The sequence below is a fragment of the Prinia subflava genome, chromosome 21 (assembly GCF_021018805.1).
Source record: "Prinia subflava isolate CZ2003 ecotype Zambia chromosome 21, Cam_Psub_1.2, whole genome shotgun sequence".
NCBI lineage: Eukaryota > Metazoa > Chordata > Aves > Passeriformes > Cisticolidae > Prinia > Prinia subflava.
Window position 1 is genome coordinate 3373671 of NC_086267.1, and position 26162 is coordinate 3399832.

At 42.0% G+C, this 26162-nt stretch overlaps 1 protein-coding gene and 1 long non-coding RNA gene across 3 annotated transcripts in view; both read left to right on the forward strand.

The window, feature by feature from the left end:
* The window catches only part of PRDM2 (PR/SET domain 2), a 52070-nt gene extending 39422 nt beyond the window's left edge, over positions 1 to 12648 (forward strand). Inside the window, exons 1-3 of one of the 2 annotated variants that reach the window (XM_063417014.1) lie at positions 921 to 957; positions 4250 to 4360; positions 5248 to 12648. In XM_063417014.1, the coding sequence (XP_063273084.1) occupies positions 4342 to 4360; positions 5248 to 9620 (4392 nt within the window). In that variant the 5' untranslated portion in view covers positions 921 to 957; positions 4250 to 4341 and the 3' untranslated portion in view covers positions 9621 to 12648. Of the gene's footprint in view, positions 1 to 920; positions 958 to 4249; positions 4361 to 5247 lie in introns of those variants that run through there. The other variant, XM_063417013.1, reaches the window with a different exon arrangement.
* A 5865-nt stretch (positions 12649 to 18513) lies between these two features.
* LOC134560822 (uncharacterized) lies at positions 18514 to 23289 on the forward strand. Its single transcript, XR_010082806.1, has 2 exons — positions 18514 to 21763; positions 23092 to 23289. It is a non-coding gene; the product is annotated as an uncharacterized LOC134560822 (long non-coding RNA).
* The last annotated feature ends 2873 nt before the right edge of the window (positions 23290 to 26162 follow it).

Consider the following 26162-nt stretch of genomic DNA (forward strand, 5'->3'; position numbering starts at 1 on the left):
CTGCATTTAATTGTTGGCTACAGATCTCAAAGAAGTAACAGTAATTTCAGCTCATACCAATTATTCTTCTCCCTTATTAACCCAAGATTTATGGGGAGGCAAATGTCCACATTCTGTATTTCTGTAAGAGATTGAAGCAGTGTTTGAGCTCAGGTGTGAGTGTCCTTCTTACTTTGTGATCTTAACTGTGAACATGTTTGGTGCTGCAGTTAAAGCTTATTAAAGACAATGGCATCTTGTACAGTTAAGCAATATTTAATTATAGAGTTTAGCTCCAAGTGTATGGAAGACTGTGTTAAACATCTTCCCTCCCAGCTTCTGAGTGTGCTTATTCCACCCCACCAGAAATAACTCAGTGGTTTAATAATCCCATTAGGAGTTTGGTTAACAACAACAGTCTGAGCACAGCTAGCTGTAGGTTCTTCAGAGGTGTCTTGGTTTTATCAATAAAATGAAGTATGGGCAAATAAAGATTATTTCTGTCTTACACTGTTACTCTGTTGTTACCTGAATATCTCCAAAATTAATGGGAGTACTGATGACTTGGACATTGGCAGTAGCTTGAGTTCTCCTATGCCTGTTGCAATGTTATGAAGGGATATAAAGGTGTGAAGGCTGAGCTATCTTAGAGCAGAAGTGGAGAGGAGAGAAAAAGGAACCTTACTGAAAGTTGCAAGACAAAGTTGCAAATTGGTGAATTCCTCTTTTGATCTTCATCACTGCACACTACAGACAAGTTCCTACTTTCCATCTCTTTCATTCATTTTCCTTTGCATCTTTCTTTTACAATTCTTCTGAAGCACATACACATATATTGAGTTCTGCCCTTCATTTATTCTTTTATCATTGTTTCCATTTCACTTTCCCTGTGTTTCATTCCTGTATCTTTCTTGTTTAGACCAAGTGGAGGATCCAGCTGGCCGTAGCAGCCATGTAGGACCCTTCAGGAACCTGATGGTAAGTGCACGTGTGTACTTATACTCAGGCTTCCACCAGCTGCTGTGTTCAGAGGCATTTCCCCCCTCCTGCAGCCTTCTGTTCATTCCTGACCTCTGAAACATCTAAGGGACAGGCCTTGGACTCCTCATTGATACCCCTGATATCAGGAGGTGATTGGCTTTTTATTGGAAATCTGCAGGAAGGAAATTATGCAAATCTTTCAGCTTTATATGGATTTTAAAAGCACTTTGAGAACTCATGTGAGGAAGTTTATCAACAGCTTTTAAATGTCTTCAAAAGTTCCTGAACTCCAAATATATGAAAGCTGGGTGAGCATATCAGTAAAGTATCACCTATTACTCTGTTCTTAAATTCTCTTCCTGGGCACAGGCTGTTGAATGGTCAGGACCATGAAATTGTGCATCATTGTCATGTTTGAGTATAGTGAATTCTTTGAACCTTCTCAAAGAAAGCTGCCACCTAGAAGAGGAACAAACTAAAGCTGGTAAAGGAGATTATCTACAGTGGTTTGGTGTCTCTCATTGATATGTGTCAGACATTGATCTGACACATCTGAAATGCAGAACAAGAAGTTTGTTCACTGTTCAGAGAATGGGCGAGTCAGGTGCTGGGTGAATCCTCTCCTCAAATGCGTCGGTGCTTAGAGGCCAAGAACTTGAAACGTCTCCAGCTGTATCGTGGAGCAGGTTCCATCAGGAGCAAGGTGCGTCTCTTTAGGACTGGCAAGAGAGCTTGCAAATGATCTGCTTTCCATCAGTAGCATAAGGTATGTGACATAAGTGCCTTGGTTTTGTGTGAAAATCCTGCTGTTGTCATGATTTCTCAGATTATAATTGGATTTGAGGTCCTATAAATTTTATATCCTCCAGCTGGATGACACTGAAACATATCTGCCTGCATTAGCACTTGCAATTTGTGTTGGTGCCTTTTCATACTTTATCTCACTCTTGAAAGAGCACAGTGTATTGTCAGTATTGCTAGAAAATATAATTAATTGGGTCTTGGTTTGAAGACTTTGACAGTAACCTGTTGTTATGCTGAAATTCAGGGCTGCTGTAGAGTTAGATGCAGAATTGCTCTGTGACTTCACCTGCCATACACTGGACACTGCACTGGGTGGGGGTTGTGTCTCTGAGCAAGGGCCAGGTCTGGCAGTGAGAGGAGCCTGTGCTCCAACCTTTTCATTCTTGTTCCCAGTCTCACCTGCTGAGAGAGGTGAATCAAGAGTTTTGTTGGTTTTAGGTCAAGATACTGATAGTGGTATAGATGGTAGAGATCTTCAGATGATAAGTGGTCTGCAAAAAGGTAGAGAGTTCTTATGGTTCCCTAGAACCTAGGTATGATTTGTTATGTCACTCATACGGTGTACTGTGATGCATGTTTAATTCCTAGGAATGTGCTGAAATCTTACATTTCCACCTTTTCCCTAGAAGTGGGACTGTTGGATTATGTTACTGTACATTTCCAGAGCAATTTCAAGTGACTTGGGAGATCTGGAAGCTTCTTTGATATCCATCTTACTCAGATATAGGTAGTGTTGGTTGTAATTATGAACATTAGAGGTGCTGATAAGAAAAAAAAAAGGTGTTTAAATTGGACATTCATAGCCTGTCAGGTAAAGAAAGATCCACTTACATTTTCTTATGCCTATATGAACACCCAAATATGTGCTAAATCTTCTGACACTTGCAGATGTTTGGTATAAAAGCAAAATTGAATGTTGCATTGTTCAAACAATCCAATCTCGGTCCTTTATGGCAGGTTAGACATGGGCATCATAACAATAATTGAGGATATTCAGAGAAAATTGCTAGTTCACTTCAGGAAGGATGTGTCTTTTCCAAAGGTGACAAAAGTTCAATCTGAGTGACTATTGTCAGGTTATAAGACTAAAATCTGTTAAATTAGATAAGAAATTAAAGAAGGTTTATTATTTACATGAAACTGAAACACATTGGAATTTGGGGACAGCCTATGAAATCTGAGCTCCTTGAGAGGAAATACAGATAATTATTTAGATAGAATGTTCAAATCAAAACAAGTGTTTCCTTTTAAAGCTGAGGCTGTCTGAGCTGTTCTCTTGGGGATGTGTGTGTACTTGGAACTTCTCAGTTTGAAAAAAGGAGCATATTTTTAAAACATATTTCAGTTTCTTGGCTCAGGATGCAAAAAATATTTTCAAGGGGTAAAAAGGAAGAATTTGTTGACAGGATTGTAACATGGAAGAATGTGCTTCTAACTAGGAAGTGGACTTAGGGCTGCAATGGACATTTCTGATCAGAGGGAGTGGGCAGTGTGTTATAAAGTAGCATTTTGTGTGTTAGAGGGGTCAGAGGAGGAATTTGGATTGCTGTTTCTGGACAATTCTTCCTGAGAGTTGTGGACAGAACCGTGGAGTTTCAGTGGTGTTTTCTGTATTCTGTGCAGAGAGTACAGTCTGCAATGGAGTGCATCGGAAAACCATAAACTTTCATTGTTATTACACACCCCTTATCATAATTTCTGTGTGTTATAGGCCTGAACCTATAAAATTAATGGCAAAAATTAGCAGTACTTTGTAGTGCAGTGGAAAATTAAGTTTTCAGTGTGTTTACATCTTACAGTACTGGTCGGCTCTTTACATATAATGCCATTTTGTGTTCATCATCCTCTGCAACTAAAACATGCTGCTTCATTTGGCTAACAGAAAGTGATAATTTGAAAGTGGTGTTTGTGTCAGGAGCCAACAAAATACCTTCATCATTTGCTGTTACCCAGTTCTCTCTCATTTGGTTGTGCTGCCTTTGCCGTGTTGGTCAAGCTCATGCCTCTTTCAATCTTCTTATGGTGTTATTACTTCATTGTTTTTATCATAACTCTTCTCATCATTCAGTGTTTATACAACTAGAATGAGCCTCTGTGGGTTTCTGCTTTGTAAGGTCTTCCAATTAACATTAAGGATTAATAGTATATGAAGGGGTTTTCCATATACTTCTGGAGATTTTCTGTGTTCCATATACCACAGGAATTTAGTGCTGTATTAAGGCGTGATGTGAGCTGCTTAACCCTGGACAGTTTGTTCTTGCTTTGGAATTGAGGAAAGTATTTCAGTGTCTGAAGTTTTTTACCTGAATGCTGTCCGTTCTCCTAATCAGTCATTTGTATTCCTCAGGAAAGCAGGGTCTCTATAGGAGTTTGTTAAACTCCCAACAACAAACAAACAAACAAACAAACAAAGGGGTTTAAATCTGCCACTTGTATATGACAAAAATTGCTGAGCAGGAATAATAAATGCCTTTTTTCTCCCCAGGAAAGAAGAAGACTCAGGAAGGTAAAAACAAAGGAAAGAAAGCAGCAGATACAAAACAGAAAAAGACTGAATTGGATTCTACTTCTGCAGATATGAGGGATTCTAAAGAGGGTGAGTTCTCAAGTGTCTTATTTTTTCCCTCTGTTTATCTTTTTGAATCAAAGGCTTGTCATGTTTAGTACATTAGCAGGTAATCTTACTGTAGCAAAGTGAATATGTTTATATTGTTTACCCCAATTGTTTTACTAGTTAGGGACTTGGCTTTTAGAAGCATGTCATTAAATGTACAACTCCAACCACAGCAAAAATGAATGTGCTGCAAAATTTAGATGTAAACCCAAACTCTTTAGAAGATAATAGCAGAGCAAAGTCCTTATTCTAGTGTCTTTGCAGCTTAGTTACATGGTTATTATTTATTGCTAATTAACAAAGTCAATACCAAGGGGGAAAAAATACGGTATTAATTCTTTTGACCCATAGCCTTCCATCCCTTTTCTCTATTGTCCCTTCGGTTGCACAGCACGTGCTCCACTTCAGGTGTCCTATGGCCCAGCTAAAGAATGGAGAAAGATTTTTTTTGCTCTATAATGTACCCACCTAGACAACATTGTGGGGATTGGCAGCAAGGGTGTTTTCCTAGAATCATCACAGAATCACAGAACATTTTGGGTTGGAAGGGACCTTAAAGCTTATCTTCTTCCAACCCCCTGCTGTGGGCAGGGACATCTTCCACTAGAAAAGGTTGCTCAGAGCCCCATCCAACCTGGCCTTATTTTCTTCAGCAGTGGATATACCTGACAACAGATACATAGAACTTTCATGCAGAGGTGAAAACATCCATCCACATGAGTAAATCAATGAGATGTGATGATGTTGCATTGGGTCAGGAACATTGGATATGTTGTGCTAGAGGAAAAAGGAGAAGAAAGGCACAGCGTATCCTGAAGTGTTTGGTAAAAATATTTCATGCATTTCTTCATTACACTCTTGTGTTCCAGGCCATAAAGAGGAAGATGAAACACCTTCTGTTTCTGCTGTGCTGTCTCTGGAACAGACAGCTGTGATTCAGGAAATGGTAAATCAAGATGTGCTTCCAAAGCTGATGATCCCTAGTCCAACCAATGAACCACAAGTGGTAACTGAAGACAAACAAGGAGAAGCAATAAACTGTGCATCAGATGATTTAGATGACGATGAAGAGGAGGATGAAGAAGAGGAAGATGAAGAGGAGATAGAAGACACCAATATGCCTAAAGAAAATGCTGAAATGCCTTTGATATGTGAAGAAAAGTTGGACTCCATGGAAGAACAAAAGAGTACGTCAGAGGAATCTCCAGAGAGCTCTCCAAAGAAAAAACTCGTGGTGAAAATTCCAAAAGCACAGGGGGAATCCAACGGTGATGTTCAGGAAAACTTCATGTTTCCCTGCCAGCATTGTGAGAGGAAATTTACCACAAAGCAAGGCCTTGAGCGCCACATGCACATCCACATATCCACCCTGAGCCACGCGTTCAAGTGTCGATACTGCGGGAAGGCCTTTGGCACTCAGATCAACAGGCGCAGGCACGAGAGACGCCACGAGGCCGGGCCGAAAAGGAAACCCTTCCTGACACTGACGTCCTCACAACACTTGGATAACGTTGCTGATAACCAGGTGATTGTGGATGATGGTCTCAAAGACGACCTGAGCGTTTCCAGTCTCGTGCAAGACTCTGTTGTCTTGGATTCTGAGAAAGTTCCCCAGGAAATGTCGAACTCTGCGTTTGCTGAGGAAAATAAGGAGCCCAAAGAGTTGCATCCGTGCAAATACTGCAAGAAGGTTTTTGGTACTCACACCAACATGCGGAGGCATCAGCGTAGGGTTCACGAGCGTCATCTTATTCCCAAAGGTGTCAGAAGAAAAGGGTTCTTTACTGAAGAGCCACCTCTCCCAACAGAGCCAGCCCCAGCAGTGCAGAGTGTGTACATAGCAAGCACAGAAATAGAAGAGGAAGGTGAAGGAGATGATGTCTATCTTATGGATATATCCAGTAACATCTCTGAGAATTTAAATTACTACATTGATGGTAAAATTCAATCCAACAGCAGCACTAGCAATTGTGATGTGATTCAGATGGAGTCCAACTCTGCAGAGTTGTATGGATTGAATTGTATAATCAGTCCGGTCACAGTGGAAATTTCCTCAAATTTAAAGGTTACACAAACACATGTGAATGAACCTCCTAAGGAACCCTCTAGCAGTGGGAGCAGTGAATCCAAAAAGAGAAGAACTGCCAGCCCTCCTCTTGTACCAAAAATAAAAACTGAAATAGACCCAGAACCTATAACTCCTACTAGTTCTTTAAATCTTCCTCTTAGCATTTCAACAGAAAGCTTACCTTTTCATAAAGAAAAAGGGGTTTATTTGTCATCAAAATTAAAGCAGCTTCTTCAGACACAGGACGATAAGAAGATAACTCCCTCAAGTGAAATCCCTAAAATAGGAGCTTCTGTTACATCATCGCCTATTTTGCCTCCAGTATCCAGCAGATTTAAAAGAAGGACCAGCTCTCCTCCCAGTTCTCCACAGCACAGTCCAGTGCTTCGAGACTTTGTCAAATCAGGTGAGGGAAAAACCGTGTGGAACGATAATATTCGGAGTTCAAAAATGCCAAAGTTAGAAAGCCACAGCAACTCACCTGCTTGGAGCTTGACTGGAAGGGAGGACAAAGAGACTTTGAGCCCTCATTGCTTTGAAGAATATAAAATATCAAAAGACTGGACAGCAGCTCCCACTTTTGGCAACGTGTGCAACCAGCAGCCACTGGATTTATCCAGTGGTATGAAACAAAGGTCTGATGTCAAAAGCAAGACTCAGGTTCCCTGGGAATCCGTTTTAGATCTAAGCGTGCATAAGAAGCCTTGCAGCGATGCTGAAATTCGGGAATACAAAGAAAACTGCGCTCAGCCAACGTGTAGCGGTGTTAAGAAGAAGAAACCCACCACCTGCATGTTGCAGAAGGTTCTGCTGAACGAGTACAACGGGACAGAGGCGGCCCCAGACAGCGCCCCGGGCACGGACAGCGCCGCCAGCCCCAGCAAGGCCCCGGAGCCTCAGGCAGAGCCCGACGTGGACCCCGCGCTCTCGGCGCCGTCCTCCACTGACACTCAGCCCCTGGGCTCCTCCGCTTCCCCCGTGCCACAGGCGCCCGCTGCCCCTGCCCCGTGCCAGCTGCCTCCACTGCTGACCCCCACCAACCCCCCGTCCCCGCCGCCCTGCCCACCCGTGTTAACAGTGGCCACCTCACCTCCCCCCCTGCTCCCAACCATGCCCTTACCCATTCCAGATGTCTCTGCCAGTGCCACCAACACTTCCTCCTGTCCCTCGCCACTCTCCAACACTACTACCCAGTCCCCACTACCAGTTCTCTCACCTACAGTTTCTCCTTCTCCATCCCCCGTCCCTTCTGTTGAACCTCTTATTTCTGCTGCTTCACCTGGGCCCCCTACACTGTCTTCCTCCTCTTCCTCCTCCTCTTCCTCCTCTTTCTCGTCCTCTTCCTCCTCATCGTCTCCATCTCCACCTCCTCTTTCTGTAGTTTCTTCTGTAGTTTCCTCTGCTGATAACCTTGAAAGTTCTCTCCCGATAATAAAACAGGAAGAAGCTGAAAGCGAGCAGCAGAAAGCAAGAGAAGATCCTCGTCCTTCAAGCGAATCAGGAGTCGTGCAGGAAACGTTCAACAAGAGCTTTGTGTGCAATGTCTGTGAATCACCTTTTCTTTCCATTAAAGACCTAACGAAGCATTTATCCGTTCATGCTGAAGAATGGCCCTTCAAATGTGAATTCTGTGTACAGCTCTTTAGGGATAAAACAGACTTGTCGGAACATCGCTTTCTGCTTCACGGAGTAGGGAATATCTTTGTTTGTTCAGTGTGTAAAAAGGAATTTGCTTTTTTGTGCAATTTGCAACAGCATCAGCGGGATCTCCATCCAGACAAGGAGTGCACACATCATGAGTTTGAAAGTGGGACTTTGAGACCCCAGAATTTTACTGACCCCAGCAAGGCGAATGCAGAGCACATGCAGAACCTGCCAGAAGATTCTTTGGAACCTTCAAAAGAGGAGGAAGATGAAGATCTAAATGATTCTTCTGAAGAGCTTTATACTACTATAAAAATAATGGCTTCTGGAGTGAAATCTAAAGATCCAGATGTTCGTATGGGCCTCAATCAACACTACCCAAGCTTTAAACCACCTCCGTTCCAGTATCACCATCGTAATCCTATGGGCATTGGAGTTACTGCAACCAACTTCACAACCCACAATATCCCACAGACTTTTACTACTGCCATTCGATGCACAAAATGTGGAAAAAGTGTTGATAACATGCCTGAGTTACATAAACACATACTGGCCTGTGCATCTGCTAGTGATAAAAAGAGATACACACCTAAAAAAAACCCAGTGCCCCTCAAACAGACAGTGCAGCCTAAGAATGGCGTGGTGGTTATTGCTGGACCTGGGAAGAACGCCTTCAGACGAATGGGTCAGCCTAAAAGACTCAATTTCAATGTTGAGATTAGCAAAATGTCCTCCAATAAACTAAAAATTAGTGCATTGAAAAAGAAAAACCAGCTTGTCCAGAAAGCTATCCTGCAAAAAAAGAAATCTGCCCAGCAGAAGGCAGAACTGAAAAATAACCCAGCTGAGACGGACTCTCACATCTGCCCCTACTGTAACAGAGAGTTCACTTACATTGGGAGTTTGAACAAACACGCATCTTACAGCTGCCCCAAAAAACCCCTTTCTCCCTCCTCCAAAAAGAATTCTTCCAAAAAAAGTGCAGCTTCTTCACCTGCAAACAGTGACAAAGGCAGCAACCAGCGCAGGCGGACAGCAGATGCAGAAATCAAAATGCAGAGCACTCAGCCTCACCTGGGCAAAACGAGAGCACGAACCTCAGGACCTGCACAGCTCCAGCTCCCCTCTGCCTCCTTCAAGTCCAAACAAAACGTTAAATTTGTACCTTCCATGCGATCTAAAAAGCCAAATTCATCTTCATCATTGAGGAACTCTAGTCCTGTAAGAGTGTCTAAAATGTCCCATGTTGATGGGAAAAAAACTAAGGTGGTTTCTAAAAACAATTCCTCTGGAATCTCTAGCAAAGCGTCCCGGAAATTGCACGTCAGAATACAAAGGAATAATAAAGCTGTTTTGCCAAGTAAATCTGCTGTGGCGAGTAAGAAAAAGGCAGACAGGTTCAGTGTAAAATCTAGAGAGAGGATTGGAGGACCAATCACACGGAGCCTGCAGCAGGCAGCAAATGCAGAGGCAGCAGAAAACAAAAGAGATGAAAGCAGTACAAAGCAAGAACTTAAAGATTTCAGGTAAGCATTTAATTTGAAGTTGAAACAACCCAGGAACATGTTGCTTGCTGTTTTGCCAATTTTCTTGGTCTTTTTGTTTTTTCTTCTTTTTTTTTTTTTTTGAGTTTCTCATGCTTAAATAAAAAAAAAAACCAACCTTGCATTTCCTAAAGAATGGATGAGCAGCTTACTGATGCTGAGGTATGATGTACATACTTGATGCATTTTGTCATGTCGTGAAATAATACACGGTTTGTATAGAGAATGTCTTTAATTATAAACTGAATTGAAAACTCTGGAAAAATAATGTCAAGACCTGAGTGCGAATAAACTTCATGTCATTAAACTCAGTGTTATTGGAGACACTGACCTTGTATTTGGTATCTGACATTTGAGGTACCCCGGAATCATTCTAGATTTATTTATGGCGGTTCACTAAGTTAAACATGACTGCATTCTTTACTTACTAAAATAACTTGCTTTGGTTTGTAATAAAAAGCATTCTCTGCATATATATATATATATATATATATAAAAGAAACAAACCATGACCAAATACTTCAAAAATGTATGTGCATACAGACTGAGATCATTAAATACTTAATATAAGGGAAATAAGACATGTAAGAAAAGTTACATGAACATGTAAATTTGTTAGAAGTATCATGCTTTTATGTTTCGCTATAAAATTTTATAATTAAAGTTCTATTTCTTTTTGAGAAGAAGCATTTTAATCACAAGAAAGGGTAATCCTTCAATAAATAAATAAAAATCTTAATCTACGTGCCTGAGTCCCGATTTACGTCTTCATGTAGTCTCTCAAATCAATAGTATATTTTGCACAGTGTTTATAACCTTTGTTACCTTGCTCCTGCCCTGTTTTCCTTGGAAACAGCCGTGTGATTTGCTGAGGAACTTTCACAAAGCTCACTGGTGATTAAAAGTTGTTTTGGGGTCGGTAATTGCAGCGCCTGGCTGTGATTAACACCAGATTTGGGGCCAAGGTAGGGTTTTCCAGTGGAAGTCATTGCTAGAGGAGGAGGGGGAGGAACTGGCAGCCTCTGTCAGAACAAATAGAGCAGGATCTGTTCATTGTCAAAATCCAAACTGTTCACAGCTTGTGCGTCTTGCAGTGAAGATCTCCGAGGTGCAAATAGCGAGGAAATTCTTTGTGAAGTCAAGGTTCAATATAGCAGAATTACTCCCAAGTGCTAGAGGGGAATTTGACTTTAAATAGTCCATACCCAAATTAGGATATGCTGAAGGAGAAGAATGTTATTGGAATTTGGAGACTAATGGTATAAAAATGCCTTTTAGGAATAAGGAATGTCTACCAGGCCTATTCCCTTGGGACATAAACATCTTCATTTTAACTCTCATCAGCTGCTCTGTTAGCTCTGTGTGAAACTGTATTTAAATAATGCCAGAACAGATAAGCCAAAACACCACATCTTTCCTTCTAAATGAATCATTTGACCTCAGGCAAAATAACCAAGTACTTGGAAATGGTGCATATGGGAATTGTTCAGAATTATTTGGAGATAACAATTGGCCTGGGGTAAGGTTTCCTTGGCTGGCTCAAATACCGTTGGGTTACTTTGGCTTTTTATTGGTTTAACCAATAAATTAGGGAATTATTTTTGTCTCTGAAGTAACTTTCATGAATCTAGATTGTCTAGTCAACTTCTTTTTATATCAATTACATAGTATGAAGATTTTTTTTGCCTTCATACACTAATATCAGCACAGTTTAACTTTGATTCTACTTTATGTAGGCACTGTTGGGTTTTGATTTTTTTTCCAGGAAATCTTAATATTTTTTCAAGACTTGCTTTATGTGTATTTGTCTGCTAATTTGTTTTTCACCTTTCAGTTTTTCTGTGTAAACATACTTGTTCACAAATTGTTTCGTCATTTATCTTCAGTTTTGATTTTGTTTTGTTTTTAAATTTCTATTTTCTAGGAATCTCTTGTAAAAACAAAACAAAAATCCCTTAATGCCATGGTAGAGCTGTTGCATGCTCATCTTAGGATAAGCACTATGCCAAGGGATGTGAAACCCACAGGAGCTGAGTCACAACCATGAAATTGCCTGCATAAAATAAAATTCTTACTCATGCTCAGTGTCAGGCCTAGGTGTTCTCACTTTGTGCTTGACACACACAGGATGATTCAGATTAAAGCAAAGGGTACTGTTAAAAACAAAAGGAACCCACAGGAAACCATCAAAAGAAATAGTGCAGTTAACTGAACCAAACCTCTTCTCTTGATTTTGTGCGTGGTGTTGGACAGTTCAGTTCCTGTGCTTGGCAAAGCAGCTCCCTTCAGCCTGTCCAGAGATCAGTGTAGATTCAGGGCCAGCAATTGCTGCACTCCCAAATATTTTTGTCATGGATTAGGTCTCTTAAAGCCTTTTGTCTGAATGAGTCCCTAGAGGCCAACCCAGCACGGCAGAATCCCCTTCCCACCTTCTCCTCACTTTCTGAGTCTTTTAGATGTCCAGTCCACAGTGGAAAAAAAGCCTGATTTGGATGTTTTATGAATTTTCCAAGTTCTTATTTACACACGCAAGTAAAACTTTATATAGCAGTGTTGAATTTCTAAACACCAGATATATAATGGATGCAGTGGATCTTTTTATGGATAGAAAGGCCAGAGCAGGGCTGCAGACCTGCATATTTTGAAAACAAAATATATATAATTATTCTAAAAGGTTGTACACCTCTAATTTAAGACAATGAATTGGTCTATTGTTCATAACAGCTTTTTATGGAAATACTGTTTGTCACATGTTGATAGAGCTTTCACAATGACAGAATGGATGGAAGGTGACTAGTTTCTTTATGCATACACCCCTTTTATTTTTTGTTCTTAAAAAGTAATCTACCTCTTTAAAATTTGTAGTTTAATACTTGTTTGGTGAATTTGTGCCACTTTAACTTTCACTTTCACTATCATTCCCATTTTGTTACATTTCTGTTATGGGGACTTTATGTTGAAATATTGTATAAAGGATTTGTAGCAAGTTTAAAAAAATAAAATATTTAAAATTATTTAAATTGTTTTGGACACTTCAATTGTACTATATGTGATTTACATTTTACATTAATTTCATTTTGTTTTCATTTTGGGTTGTTGATCTTGGAGCATGTTCCTGTATTAAAGTTTGCTGTTAGTTATATTGTTTCTTCTATTGGAGAGTGATATAAAGACTATTCTAATGAAAATATTAAAAATTGCAATTTGACATAAAAATGGGGTTGTCCTTGCTCCTTTTGAATGCTGCAGCCTTGCTGGAGGGCTGCAAATGCAGGTAAGCAGTTAAAAAGGGATTTTCCTCCACGTGCCATCCGTCCTGTGCTGTAATTCCAGTTACGAGTCCGTGGTGTTGCAACTCTTAATGAGCAACTGGATGCAACTATCGTGACACATTTTCTAAAACAAATAAAGTAAACTTGTTAAAAACTCGAGGGAAGCTTGCCTTTTGTGTGGAAAGCAGATGTGCCAGGAAAAATAAACACTATGCATCTAGGAGGAGTTAAATGTGCTGGCATCCCTCAGTTGTGTCCCCCTGGTTCAGTGACGTGAATTTTTACCAACTGGCCGGTTCTGACTTGGCTTGAGGATTTCAGGTTTTAATTGTGGACACAGCTAATAAATTTAAACTATTTAAATGAAAATTACACACACTATTTCAACTTCTGATACTATAGTTACCTGGTTTTCTGATATTACAGTTTTCTATTTTTATACACTTTAAACTTATTAAATAGGTCAATAAAAAAAAATACATGCAAAGATATTTTTTTGCTCTTGAGAATTTTGGAATGTTGTATTCCACTACCAAGTTGTGTGTTCTGCCTCTCACAGTGGACCTGGAAGGATCTGTGCCCATCTTAGTGTGGCTGTGGGGTGGAATAATGCAATAATAATAATAATAATAATAATAATAAGGCTGAACAGCATTACAGCAAGTTCCTTCACATGCTCCCTACTAATCCAGTAGTAAGTTACTATTTTATGTAGTTGTTTATTCAAATTGATGCTTCACTCTGAGTAGGACTCTTTGGTAAGAACTCCCAGTTTATTTTTTCATGTGGGATGTCATTCCTTGAACATGTTCTCTCCATAACAGCATTTTCCATGAATTGTAGTGGGTGGGGAAGATGTGGTGGAATGATGCAGAGGTTCCAGCATTGTTCGTGGACTGGTTTTTGCACTCAGTGCAGTTTGGGATTTGCACCACAGTGCAAGAGGTGAATCCTTACAACAGCACTTACACCAAGAGGTGGGAGGAAGCCACAGTGAAGGTTTTCAGTCTTGATCAGGTTTTATTATATTTATCAAGGGAAAATATTGTTTCACATACCTCCTGTTGTATTTGGATTTTTATAAGAAAAAGGAAACATCAAAAAAAGTGAAAACTCATTGTTTTGAGATTGCTGAGGACGGGACATAAACTTGATTCATTGTTTCAAGTCTTTTACTGACAAAGGAAATAGCACTTGCTGTTTGCTCTTGCTGCAGTCAGGGTGTTTCAGTCACCTTGTAAGGATTTATTAGCCATGTCTAACAGTGAACCAATGGTGAGTAAACCGTGAGTAAACCAGCCTCATTCTCTAATCAGGGCAGAAATCCTCTGGCCATTTTATGTGTGGTTTCTCTGCTGTGATGTTAAATCCTGTTGGGTCCCGAGGATGTGCCACACTGAGATGTTCCCCTGTGTCCACCAGTTGATCAGGGAAGTGCTGGGCGATGGAGATCTCCAAATGAGAGAGGCTCATCAAAGAGTTTCAGTCCTAAATAGGTGACTCATCACAAACAGAAATGTGCAGGTTTCATCGTTACTATTGCTGTTGCATCTCATCTGCATAATTGAATTTCTCTGGCTTTTACAGCCGCCTCTCTATGATCTGAAGCAACAATAAAGCTGTAACGTTGCCCACAAAGTGCTGACACATCTTGAAATGCATCCAGACAGGCAATGAAAACAATTAACCTTGTCCTGTTTACAGAGACCAAGTGCCACGCTGGGCGAGATCAAATGAGTGTCAGTTTAATAAAGACAGCGATGCTGGAGTTGTTGGAGGCGGGAGATCTGACAGGTTGTGTTTACTTTTCTGTTGTTTTCCATTTCCCAGTTTGCTGGAAGCCATGGGAACCAGCTTGTGGCACAACTGAGCTGTGTCCAGCCCTAGGTGTGAGTGCCAGTCCAGGGGTGCAGCCAGGCCCCTCCTGCTCTGCGGCTCCTCAGCCCTGCTGGGAACCCGGGGGGTTCAGGCTGGGCTGGTTCTGCTTCTCTGTCAGCATTTTGTATCGCAAAACTTATTTAAAATTCCAGTTTGGTTCCTGATGATTTTTGTTGGGGAGATGTCATAGAGTTTGATGTCTAAATGTTCAGTATTGAATGCAAATAGGAATAGCATTCACTTCATTTACTGTGGTTGGTGATTTCATTTCCAAAATTATGGGCTCAGCTCCAGGAGCTGGGTCTAGCCAAGGAGCTGAATTGCTAGAGACAGACAAATAGCTTGTGACTGACCTTAAAAAGAGAACTTAGAAGACCTTACATAGTAATTCTGGCTTTTATTTACTGACTGTGATGTTCATGAGTCACATGATGTAGTTCTGCTCATGATGAAAAGAAACTAAACAATAGATTTTGAACAACAAGCACATGCTGGTTTGCAGCTTTTGTGGTAAGTCTGTGATGAGAGAGGGGTGAACTTCCACATCTGTTTAATTAAACTGTAAAAAATAGCAGCTTTCTAGTGGAAAAAAGGATGTACCTTCCAGTACTTTGCAATAGCGGGATGGGGAGGAAAATATATTTATTTATAATAATTATTAATAAATAAATAAATATTAATACATTCTTTCAGAGCAAGATGCTAATGAAACACTCTTATTTAAGGCATGATGTAAGTGTACAGTTAATGGTCCATTGTACACATCAAATGAGAGAGTGGGAATTGAATGTTATTAAAGAGGGATCTTTTTCCATGTGTATGAATGAGTTGCTGTTATTTCCTAAGCTTTGTTTGAGATTTTTTTTTTTTAAATTAACTAATGTCTTACGATATTTTTTGAATGAAATAAATCATAAGCAGCAGGAGTTGGTGCCTCTTTGTGCCCATCAGTTACAGTCAAGGAAGGGCCAGATGTTTAAAATTCAAATAGATTGTTAGGGTGGGGATGGGTGTAAAGCCTCCAGTGTCTAACTCAAGATTACTGACAGAACGCAGGACCAGGAGTGCTGTGCTGCCTCTGCAGCAGTCACTGGGCACCAGCTGTTTCTGCCCCTCTTCCCCAGTAAAGAGGAAGCCACTGAGTCACCTCTGAGTACTGCTACCCACACATAATTCATCACTTCCCAGTCTCATTTTGCTGCACCTTTACTTTTCTTAGTAAGTTTTTTAAAATGGTTTTGGTAGATTTAGAGCATTCATTGGGAAAAGAGCACTGAAATGCTGCTTTCTGTTTTTTTCACATACAAGGCAGTAAAACTGAAACTCCAAGGGAAGCTTGAGCAAGCATCAAGCTCGAGGGAGGCTTTTTCTTAAGAGATAGGTAGCTGCTTCATTTTCCTAATTTATTCAAAGCTCGAGTAGTTAGTGAAACATAATGTAATCAGCAACATGCACTTTGTTTGTGTGTATATATCTCTGTTTAATTTTTTAAGACTTTTATGTTGCACAAGCCAAACGGGGTCTCTGAGTCATGTTTTGGATGACAGTACTCCCAGAAACTGCCAGAGGGTTGTGAGAAATGGCTTTGGTTATTCAGTGGGTGATGCTCCATTTCTCTGAAGTACAAAGCTCAGTGTTCAGTTGTTCAAGGTGGTCTGGCACACAGCAGGTGAGCAGCAAAACTCAACTTGCACCACTCAATGTCCTGTGTCAGTCGAAAGAGTAAAATCTCATATCTGGGCCTGTTCCAGCAAAGCCTGCCTGGTTTCCAGCTGAGGGGGCTGTGGGGGGCTCAGCCTAGAGAAAGGGAGGCTCAGGGGGGACAATCTCCCTCTGCAGCTCCCTGACAGGAGGGTGTAGCCAGCTGGGGGTGGGCTCTGCTCCCAAAGAACAAGGGACAGGACAAGAGGAGTGACCTCAGACTGTGCCAGAGGCTGCCCAGGGACGTGGTGGAGTCCCCAGCCTGGAGGAGTCCAGGTAATGCCTGGAGGTGGCACTCGGTGCCCTGGGCTGGGTGACCAGTGGGGATGGCTCACAGGTTGGACTGGGTGGCCTTGGGGGTCTTTTCCAACCTCACTGAGTCTGTGATCCCCTCTGCAGTTCAGGCAGTGCTGCTCAGCAAAGTTCTGTGCCTGTGGTAAAGTCAACGCAAGGACTTTTCCAGGGAAGTGATTTTGTTGGGAGTGCAGAGGGTGTTGGTCCTGCCCAGGGCATCTGAAGGGCATTCCCACAGACAGACCGTGTGTGCACAGCCCCCAGCTGTGACTCACTGGGGGAATTTATGGAGTGTTGCCTTTAGGTGTCGAGATCTCTGCTAAACATTGCAGTGTGGAAGGAGGTGGGAAGATGAGAAATGCTGAATTCTTACATCACTGAGCTGCTCTGAAGAGTTTCACACTCAAACTCCACTGTCACTGGAACTTAAAGTTGTATTCTCCATTCATTATGGCAGATTCAGGATGTCACTCATCTGCCTTTTCAAATCAAAAGCACATTTTGCTCTGTGGTTTCTTTCTTATGTAATGAGTTGTGCAGGACCGAGGGCTCATCCTTGTTCTGCTGCCCTCCAGCAATCCTTTTGACCTCTTTTGGTGTCACCATTTCTGTATAAAGCTAAATAAAATCAGCTACAGTGTTTCCTATGTGTGATGAAAGTTTTCTCATTCTGTTAGGAATGTGGTTCAGTAGAAACAAACTTTTTATCAAATCCCAATACCTGACAGTATAGAAGATGAGTTTGAATACTTCTATTTTTAATCAAAAATTGCTCACCTTCTGGCTTGCAAAGTACTCTGTTCCTCTTTAAAAGGGCAGGAAGATACACCTAAATTTATAGGTTTACACCAAGATTTCTTAAGTGACTAAGATTAATCTCTGAGCTCAACTTGAAGTACCTCCAAGGCACCTGATTTTCTGAAGGAGCTCAGAAGCTATCTCAGTGCTGAATTCCTTTTCAAGTGGCTACTTTAAGTCACTGTTTGCTTTAGAAAATGTAGTTCTATTTAAGCAAAATGATGTTGATACATTTTATTCCCCAGGTGAGCTGTAGGCATGGTGTGAGATTTTTTCCCAGCAGTTTTTGCTGCTGGTTTGGTGTTCATCACCACAGCTCCTTGTGATCCACGGGGAGTGGAACTGAGCCAGCAGAGAAGAAACTTCAACTGCAGAGCACGTGTGAATCAAAGCAATTTTTGAGTTCCTGTGGGGCAGCAGTGCTGCTTTAAAGGATTCAGTTCTTTGAAGCACTGTGGCTGCAGAGCGCTGCTGGGTGGCTTCTTGGAAGTGGAGAATGCAGAGGATCTCATTAACAGGTTTTTCCAGTTCAGATTCGTGGAAGGCCTGACCGTAATATTCATCTTCTGGCCATGTGAAGGAAAGATAAAATCCTGACGTGCTCCAGCTCTTTCCCTGCTTTCATGAAGAAACACGTGCAAGTCTCCAAATATTCACAGTCCAGCACATTAAGATCCTTTTTGCTTCCTGCTGCTTCCCCATTTTCTATACAGTGAGTGAGGACTTTGCCACAGAAGAGTGAGACATCCCTTTTAACAAAATTCTACCCATAAACCTTTTTGTCTTGATAAATACTTAGTTTCACTGAATTTCCCTGTAGGACTGGCAGCCACCTGACATCATTCCAACCTTCACGCCCACAAATACTGTGGCTTATTTTTCTGGGACATTTCTAGAGAATTAAACTAGCAACCCAGGAGAATGTTAATTGCAGAAGTGTGGTAGAAGACAAGCTAATTTGAATAAAAAATACCAAATGTATTTTGGGAATGTCTGTGGCAAGGGAGTGTGCCAGGATTTGGCATTTTTCCTGCCCTTTGAGTTTGTGTGTGCTGCTCATGGCAAGGCTCAGGGGCCTGGGAAGGTATATGGAAAAAGGAACATGGTTTGGACAAATCCTTTGGTATTCAGGAGACAATTTAACCTGGAACAGAAATGTGGGTGGTGGGAGAACCTTTGTGCAGTCCTCTGCTTTAAGGCTGCAGATTTTCTGAGTGACCTTGGCAAACCCATTTCCACCTGACTCCGTTCTGGATCTGAAAACTGGGATTATGGTACTGACTCACACTTACAGATTTGAGGATGGAAAATGTTAAGAGCTGGGATTTAGTGTATTTTTAATTGTAGGGAGTCTCACCAAATTGGGTGATTTATCTCTTCTAGTTTCGGTATGCTCTCAGCTGTGAGAGAGAGCTTTAGGCCCTTCTCCATGTAAAAAATACCCTCATTTAACTTCTGAGTTAGCTTTAATTTATGTATTAGCTGGTGCATCTGCCAAATTGTTTAGTTGGGTTTAAAAGTCCTTAGTTGACAGAGAAAACTGTGCACACAAATCCTTCCTGCTACTGCATTTGGGCCTATTTTCCTTACAAGCAGAGTATTTTCTGATGTTATTCCTTTTTTAATTATTTTTTTCTGGCTTGGACTGTCCCCCTGCAATGACTCTGGCAGAGCTGGGGTGGCCTGGGCTGTGCTGTTGCTCTGGGCTGTGCACAGGGGTGTGAGGGGCTGGGAGCAGCCCTTGTCCCTTCCCATCCCTCATCAATGTCACCCAGGGTGGCTCAGAATTCCTTTTCTTTGCCTGTCTCCAGTTACCCAGCGCTGGGATGGCGAAAGCAGGTGCAAAGTGACTGTGCCAAAAATAGAAATTTCAATCCCTGCTCCTAGTGCAGAGGGGGGATTTCAGCTCTCCCCCCTCGGACAACAACTCCCCTGCACACCCAGGAGTTTGTCACAATCACCCCGACGTCCTGGCTCTTCTTTAAACTCTCTCTAAAGGAGAATCCATCCCCTCCAGGTGGATGTGGGGACAGAGGAGGGCCCTGATCCTGTGACAGCTTTGGCAGAGCAGACACGGCTGTGGTTTTGAAGCATGGGTCATTGGGAGCACTGTGGAAAGGCAGCAGTAAGAACTCCACCAGGAACTCATTTCATGTTCTATTTAGGAAAAAAATCCCTTTTTAATCTCATTCCTTTAATCCTCAGCTTCCAAATAACAAACCGTGATCTATTAGCTTTAAAGCTTGAGGAAATTAGGGGTGAAATAGCGTAGAATTCAGGAGTAGTTTGGGTTGGAAGGGATCTTAAACCCCATCCCATCCCACCCCCTGCCATGGCAGGGACACCTTCCACCACCCCAGGCTGATCCAAGCCTTGTCCAGCCTGGCCTTGGGCACTCCCAGGGCTGGAGGAGCCAAAGCTTCTCTGGGTACCCTGTGCCACCCTCACAGGTAAGAATTTTTTCCCAATGTCTGATCAGGGTGTTCATTTGAAAATCTAGGTCAGATTTTCCCTGATGTTTTGTCTCTTTGGATTTGAGCCTTTTAACATTTTTTTCTTTAGGTTTTCCATAGGATCTAGACCCTGCCTCACTCATGCAAGAGCACACAGATGTCATCGATTACAGAAGAACTTTAAGAAGTCATAATTAATATTTGGACAACATTACTTACATGGAGATATTCTAAACAGAAAGAAACTACAATTTCCCTCTTCTAGTTATAGTAAAAATCTGAAGCCAAACAAACGAAACTTATTTTGGATATTCTGCTGTTTCCCTTGGTAACAGTCCTTATATGGAACAACAAAAATCTGGCTTTTGTTGACCTCCCCATTACCACTTTCTGGTTCTTCCACATTGGCTGAAGGTCTCAGGATTGAATTCACAAAGGCTGGAATGGATGATTTACACAGAACAATAACAAAACTTTTGGCAGACAATTTTAACCACCAATTTTAATTCGGAAATAATTGAATTGCTTACTTTTCGAAATTTCTGTGGTTTTGGTTTTCTGTTGTAATGGAAAGTTTTGCACTTCTTTATGTCTAACTTGCAGTTACATTGTGTGTTAAGACAAACTGAAATCTCCTTTAAAGGGTGTGTATTGAACTCTAAATATAACCCAGAGAGAAACCTGGCTTTTAACTTTTTTTAGACATATTGCTGTGTAAGAAAATGATATTTTAAAACATATTCCCTTGGAAGAACATAAGTGGTTGGGTTTGGTCAGAATTTTGAAGAATTTGCCTTGAGAAAAAGGTATGTAATTACCCATGGGGGTGCACAGGTGCGAGGGAAAGCAGACAAGTTTGTGCATGACAGCAAAGGTGCTGAATTTGAAAACAAAGAGGGGATTTTTTGGAATCTTTTAGTGTATGAAGTTTAGCTTGGGTAAATCTTGAACTGAGATTGTCTGGAACAGGGCAGAAGCAGTTGGACTCCCCTTGCTTTGAGTCATGTTTTCAGGCTTTCTTCTTGAAATCACAATTAACTGAGGCATCAAATTAATACTTTCCAATAAAAATCTATGCTTTTCACTTTCACTTTGGGCTTTGGGACTCTCAGTTTAAAATTTGAAGTGCCATAAAGACATGTTGTGATCTGTGCGTGTCCTTGCTGAGTCTGTCAGTGCAACAGTGACAGGAGTGTTCTGCCGACTTTGGCCTGGGGAGAAATGAGCAGATGTAGAGTAAGTTCTGGTAAAATTCCTTCTCCATAAATATGTATTTTAAAACCTGATACGGGCTGTCCTGAGAGAACAGAACGTGGCTTTTCTGGTTTCTGATGTAACTGTGGGTTTGCATGTCCCAGCCAGAGGGTCTGGGACACGGGCTGGGAGCCTGGGCTGCTTCCAGTTGACTTTATCTGATTCCTGCTTACATAAACTCACAGGGTAAGTTCAGAACAAGGCAGAAACACCCCCTTGCCTTCAGAAGTGGCTCTTGGTAGCTGCAGTGTGGCTGGAATGTCGTTTTCTTTTCTCATGGCTCACCAAAGCGCGTCTCTGGCTCTGTCTGTGCCGGTCCCTGATGCTCTTCTGCCTCTCTGCAGTTCCAGGCTCCGCGTGGCCTCTAGATGTCCCTCCTCCTCCTCGCATAACCCCAGCCCCAGGCAGTGCAAGAAACCCGGCTCCACCACATCGCACTTCTTCAAGGAACAGACCCTGGGCATGTCTGACCAAACCAGGTACAGCCAGGGGAGGGTGCGCAGGGCTCCCCTCTCCTCTGCTCCCACACCCTGCCGTGTTCCGTGGGCAAGGAGTGCAGCTTTGGAGATACGAGCCACAGAAAACCCACTGGCACTGCTCCAGTGGCACCAGTGGCATCGCTCTGACTGCTGCAGTTGTGGTTTGGGGAAAGGGGAGAGGCTGAGAACTGCATGAGCCATACAGAAGCTGCCTCCCCTTCCATGCTGGAAGTGATGCTCTCACTCCAGCACTGTGAGACTGAGATCCTCGTGCCATTGCTGCCTGCTCACTCTCACTGCTTGGGTGGAGGCTCTCCAGGATTTATTCCCTTTGGAGCTTCTTTTGCTGGTAATTATCTCCTCTTCAAATATATGATGTACTAATTCCAAAAGGATAAGGTCTTCTCTAGTCATGGGTGCTTACACTGTGGATCAAAAAGATGTGTGAGGGCAGTCACACTTTACTCCTAATGGAAAGTTTAAGGGGAGTTTTGTTGATGATATTTCAAGAACTGAGGTGTTGCTATTCTGAATCCTAGGGAGCTTAAAGATGGTGATAAATTTTGTAAGGATGGGGTTTATCCCTGTCTTAGAAGAATGGTGTTTGTATCTGATTCTAATAGTGGGATCCCAAGTGCTTTGGGACCTGTCAGGCTGAAAGGGTGAACACTGGACAAATATTAACTGTCCAAAAAACCTGTACCTGGGAATGTGCATTTTGCTGGCTGCTTTGGTGGCCCACCACAAGCTCAAAGAGCAGCATTACAATGCAAATTCCAGTGCTGTGATAACATGCAAAAACCTTAGCTGGGGTAGTGGTGAGATAAACTGTGTAATGAAGCACAATGGGCTTGGGCAAATTAATGACCCAGCCCCATGTACTGGTGAGGCTGAGTTGATTTTCTGTTGGTTTAAACAAGACACTGTTTTCTGCTTCTTCATTTCCCCACCATTAAGTTGCAGATAATAATCTCCTTTATACTGATGTAAAACTAAAGGTGAGAATGAGTAGCAACAAAATCAAGACACTGCAGCCTGAAGTTTATTCTTTCTTAAAACCATTCAAGAAACAACATTTGAGGGAATAGTTAGTAAAATTCTGAAGTTTGCTATCTCCTGAATAATGGAGGGTTGCTAATGAATGTTAATATCCCTAGCTGTGGCAAAGACCATTTAGCTGTGGGAAATCCAAGCAAAATTAAATCATGGCTGTCTCTTCCCTGTACAGTGGTCACTGAATGACTTGTCCTGCTTCCAGCTCCATGGAACATGGAACTGTGACTCCTTAAACCATTTCTGATTAAATGCAACTCTCTGTGTATTTTCAGGTACCAGAAACTTCTGACTGGAAAAGGTGAGGTGAAGTAATCCTCCAGCACTGTCCTCTCCTGCTTTGCTCAGATGAGGTGAGCTGGGTTCCTGAGCAGGGACAGTGGTTTATTCTGCTGGAAGTGACGCTGTGCTTCTGTCACCTCACCCTTCACTCCAAGGAAGGCAGCACAGGGCAGGCTCCTGCCCTCTCCAGAGAGAGATGAGCTGTGGGTGCTGGGGCAGGATGGTCTGGGGGTCCCCCAGTGCGTGGAGCCCCTATCCCAGCGTGGGGAGCAGCACAGAGGGGTGTTCAGACACTGCAGGAAAAGCGCCCCTGCTCGGAGGGTGGGTGGGTCTGGAGGAGCCTCCTCTTCCTGGGAGAACACAGGGAGTTTAACACACTATGCAATTAAATTCTGAAATGACTGCTGCATGGTTTGAGTTCCTGCTTTACACCCTAAAGAACAAGGAAACACTGAAGGAGTGGGAGGTTTTCCTGGGGTTTCCACATTGAAGTCTGTGGGTACCCCGGTGTCCTGACTTTGTGCCATGAGCTTTGAGGGGCAGATGCTGCTGCTTTTGAAGTGCAGCAGGACACACATACCTGTTTTTTGGGAAGATACCTGTTATGTGATCTCTGGGAAATGCCCATTCCATGAAGGGATTAGCATCCATTCCTCAAAAGCTGCCATAGCTTTTGTTTCCAGGCTGGTACTCCTTAGAGTCAGGATTTATTTATTTAGGGACAGTATCAAACACAGGTGTTGCTGTGCAGCATCAGACCAGACCTGTCCTGAAATACAACATTTGTCCTTAGACAGAGCACCTGTGTTTGTGTCTCTAGACATGTGTTTGTTCTCGGGGGTCCTACCCAGAGGCCATCCATGAGGACATCCAGACTAATTCCAGAAACACCCAGGTCAGCTGGAAAAACGCAGTGCAGGAAGGTCTCTCCCCTCTTTCCTGCCCCCAGATGGGGTCACGCACACCCCATGTACATCATCTGCCAGTTCTGGGCAGAACTTGTGCCCAGTTTGCCCGTGAGGTGAAAGGTTCCTTCTGCCAACACGATTTTCCGGATCCCTGCTAACATAGCATCAAGGTTTGGAATTTTTTAAGGAGGCCGAAGGGGTTGGTTGTCATATTTCCTTCTTGCTTCAATTTATTCCTGTCCTTGACTTTGCACACCTCACAGATAAGCACAGATCTGTGTATGCACACGTTAGTTAAGAAAACACAAGTGCCCAGTTGATACTCCTTCCCACCACCCTGAAAAAGTCAAAAAAAAGGATCAAATTTATATAGATATCTTCATATATATATATAGATAGATATATGACAGATAAATATATGTATGTATGGAATTGCTGAAAGCAGTTAATTTTGTGTAGTCTTGATGAAAATCAGATTGTTCAAAATGAATAGAAAAGCTTTAAAGAAGAAACATTGCTCACCATAAAAATGTTTCGGGTGCATATTGTTTGAGTTGGAAAGAAAAGGTTTTCAGGATATTCTATTATCTCAGTATAGATTTTTTTGATAAACCCCTCTAGGAGGCTTTCTAAGTGCAATTGTGGTTTGGGGGAAGGCTGGGAACTGCATGAGCCATAAAAAGCTGCACCCCCTTCCATGCTGGAAGTGATGCAGTCACTCCAAGACTGTGAGACCACCAAGATGTTTTTGCCTTTGCTGCCTGCTCTGTCTCATTCCTGGGGTGGGGAATCTCCAGGGTTTGTTCCCTTTGGAGCTTTTTGCTAGCAAGAATCTCCTCTTCAAAGAAATTACTAATTGCAAATGAAGGCTGGGATTTTCACAGCAGCCGTGGAAGACTGAGAATCTCATTAGCCATTCGGACTAGTTGGAAGTGAGCATCCAGACCTGCTAGGCAGCTTGGTAAATTTTGGTCAAATAGCACAAAAAATGAAATTTCCTGGCCTTATGTCTATGTCCAAGCAGCTGGTGTGCACACACAGCTCTCTGATCAGTTTGTCTCACTTTAGTTTTGCGTGTTACCTTCTTATTTTCCCTCTGCGTTTTGTCTTTCATCTCGTCATGTAACTTTAGTATGGTAAACCCTGCACTTTCAAACAGAAATGCTCTTCCTGTGTGCCTGGAGAGTACCTAAATCACTTGAAAAATGAGTATACAGTGCTAATAAACCCAGTATACTTTGGCTTAAAGCACCACTATTATTGATGATTGATTGATTGATTATGATTGATTTTCCAGTGCAGTTTTATAGGACACCTTGTCAAAGATCACAGTTAGTGCATAAATTATCACTTGAGGATTGTAGCTGAGGAAGAGTTTTCTTGCCAAATAGCCCAAATACTTCTTTAAACAATCCGTTCTCCTCAGACCCACTCAACTTCCAGTCAGCTAAATTAAATACAGAGTTCTGGCATGGATGCTGCCCAGTTTAGTGCCTTTAAGGCATCCCAGGGAGGCTATAGAGGTCACTTCTGTGCAATTTATTTTTGCTGCCTTTTTCAGAGTGTTCTCAACTATAAAAACCGACAGACTCAAGGAGAGAAGTGTGTACATTGTTGTGATATAGGAACGTTTTTCCCAGAGAAATTCTGGTTTATCACCTGAGCCTGTAAATATGTATTCAAAATTTTAAAAGCACATCTTTATGTCCCTGCTTGTAAATGCTCTGTTTTTAAAGTTTTATAAGATGTGACTCAACCAAGAGTGCACAGCTTTATATTGTACTGGTCTGTTTGAAGGGTCCATTACACTCTAAGCTGTAGCAGAAAAATATCCATGGCACCAACAAGAAATAACCCATGGTTGCACCAGAATTCATCATTTTTCCTGAGATGAGAAATGCAGTTTTTCTGGGAGGGTTGGAGGGGAGGGAGGGGGGTGTGATTTTTCTTGCAGAAAAAAAAGGATCAGTCCAAAACGGTGCCATTTCTCTGGACCAGTGAGGAGACTCCATTCACAGTGGATTCAGGAAAAATATGCCATTTTTTCCAAGGCAGAATTTCACGGTTTTGCAGCAAATTTTTAACCTCCCTCGTGCCTGCTGGTGAAACATGAAATTTTGTCCTTGACCAATATCACAAGTTCTTGTGAAAATTCA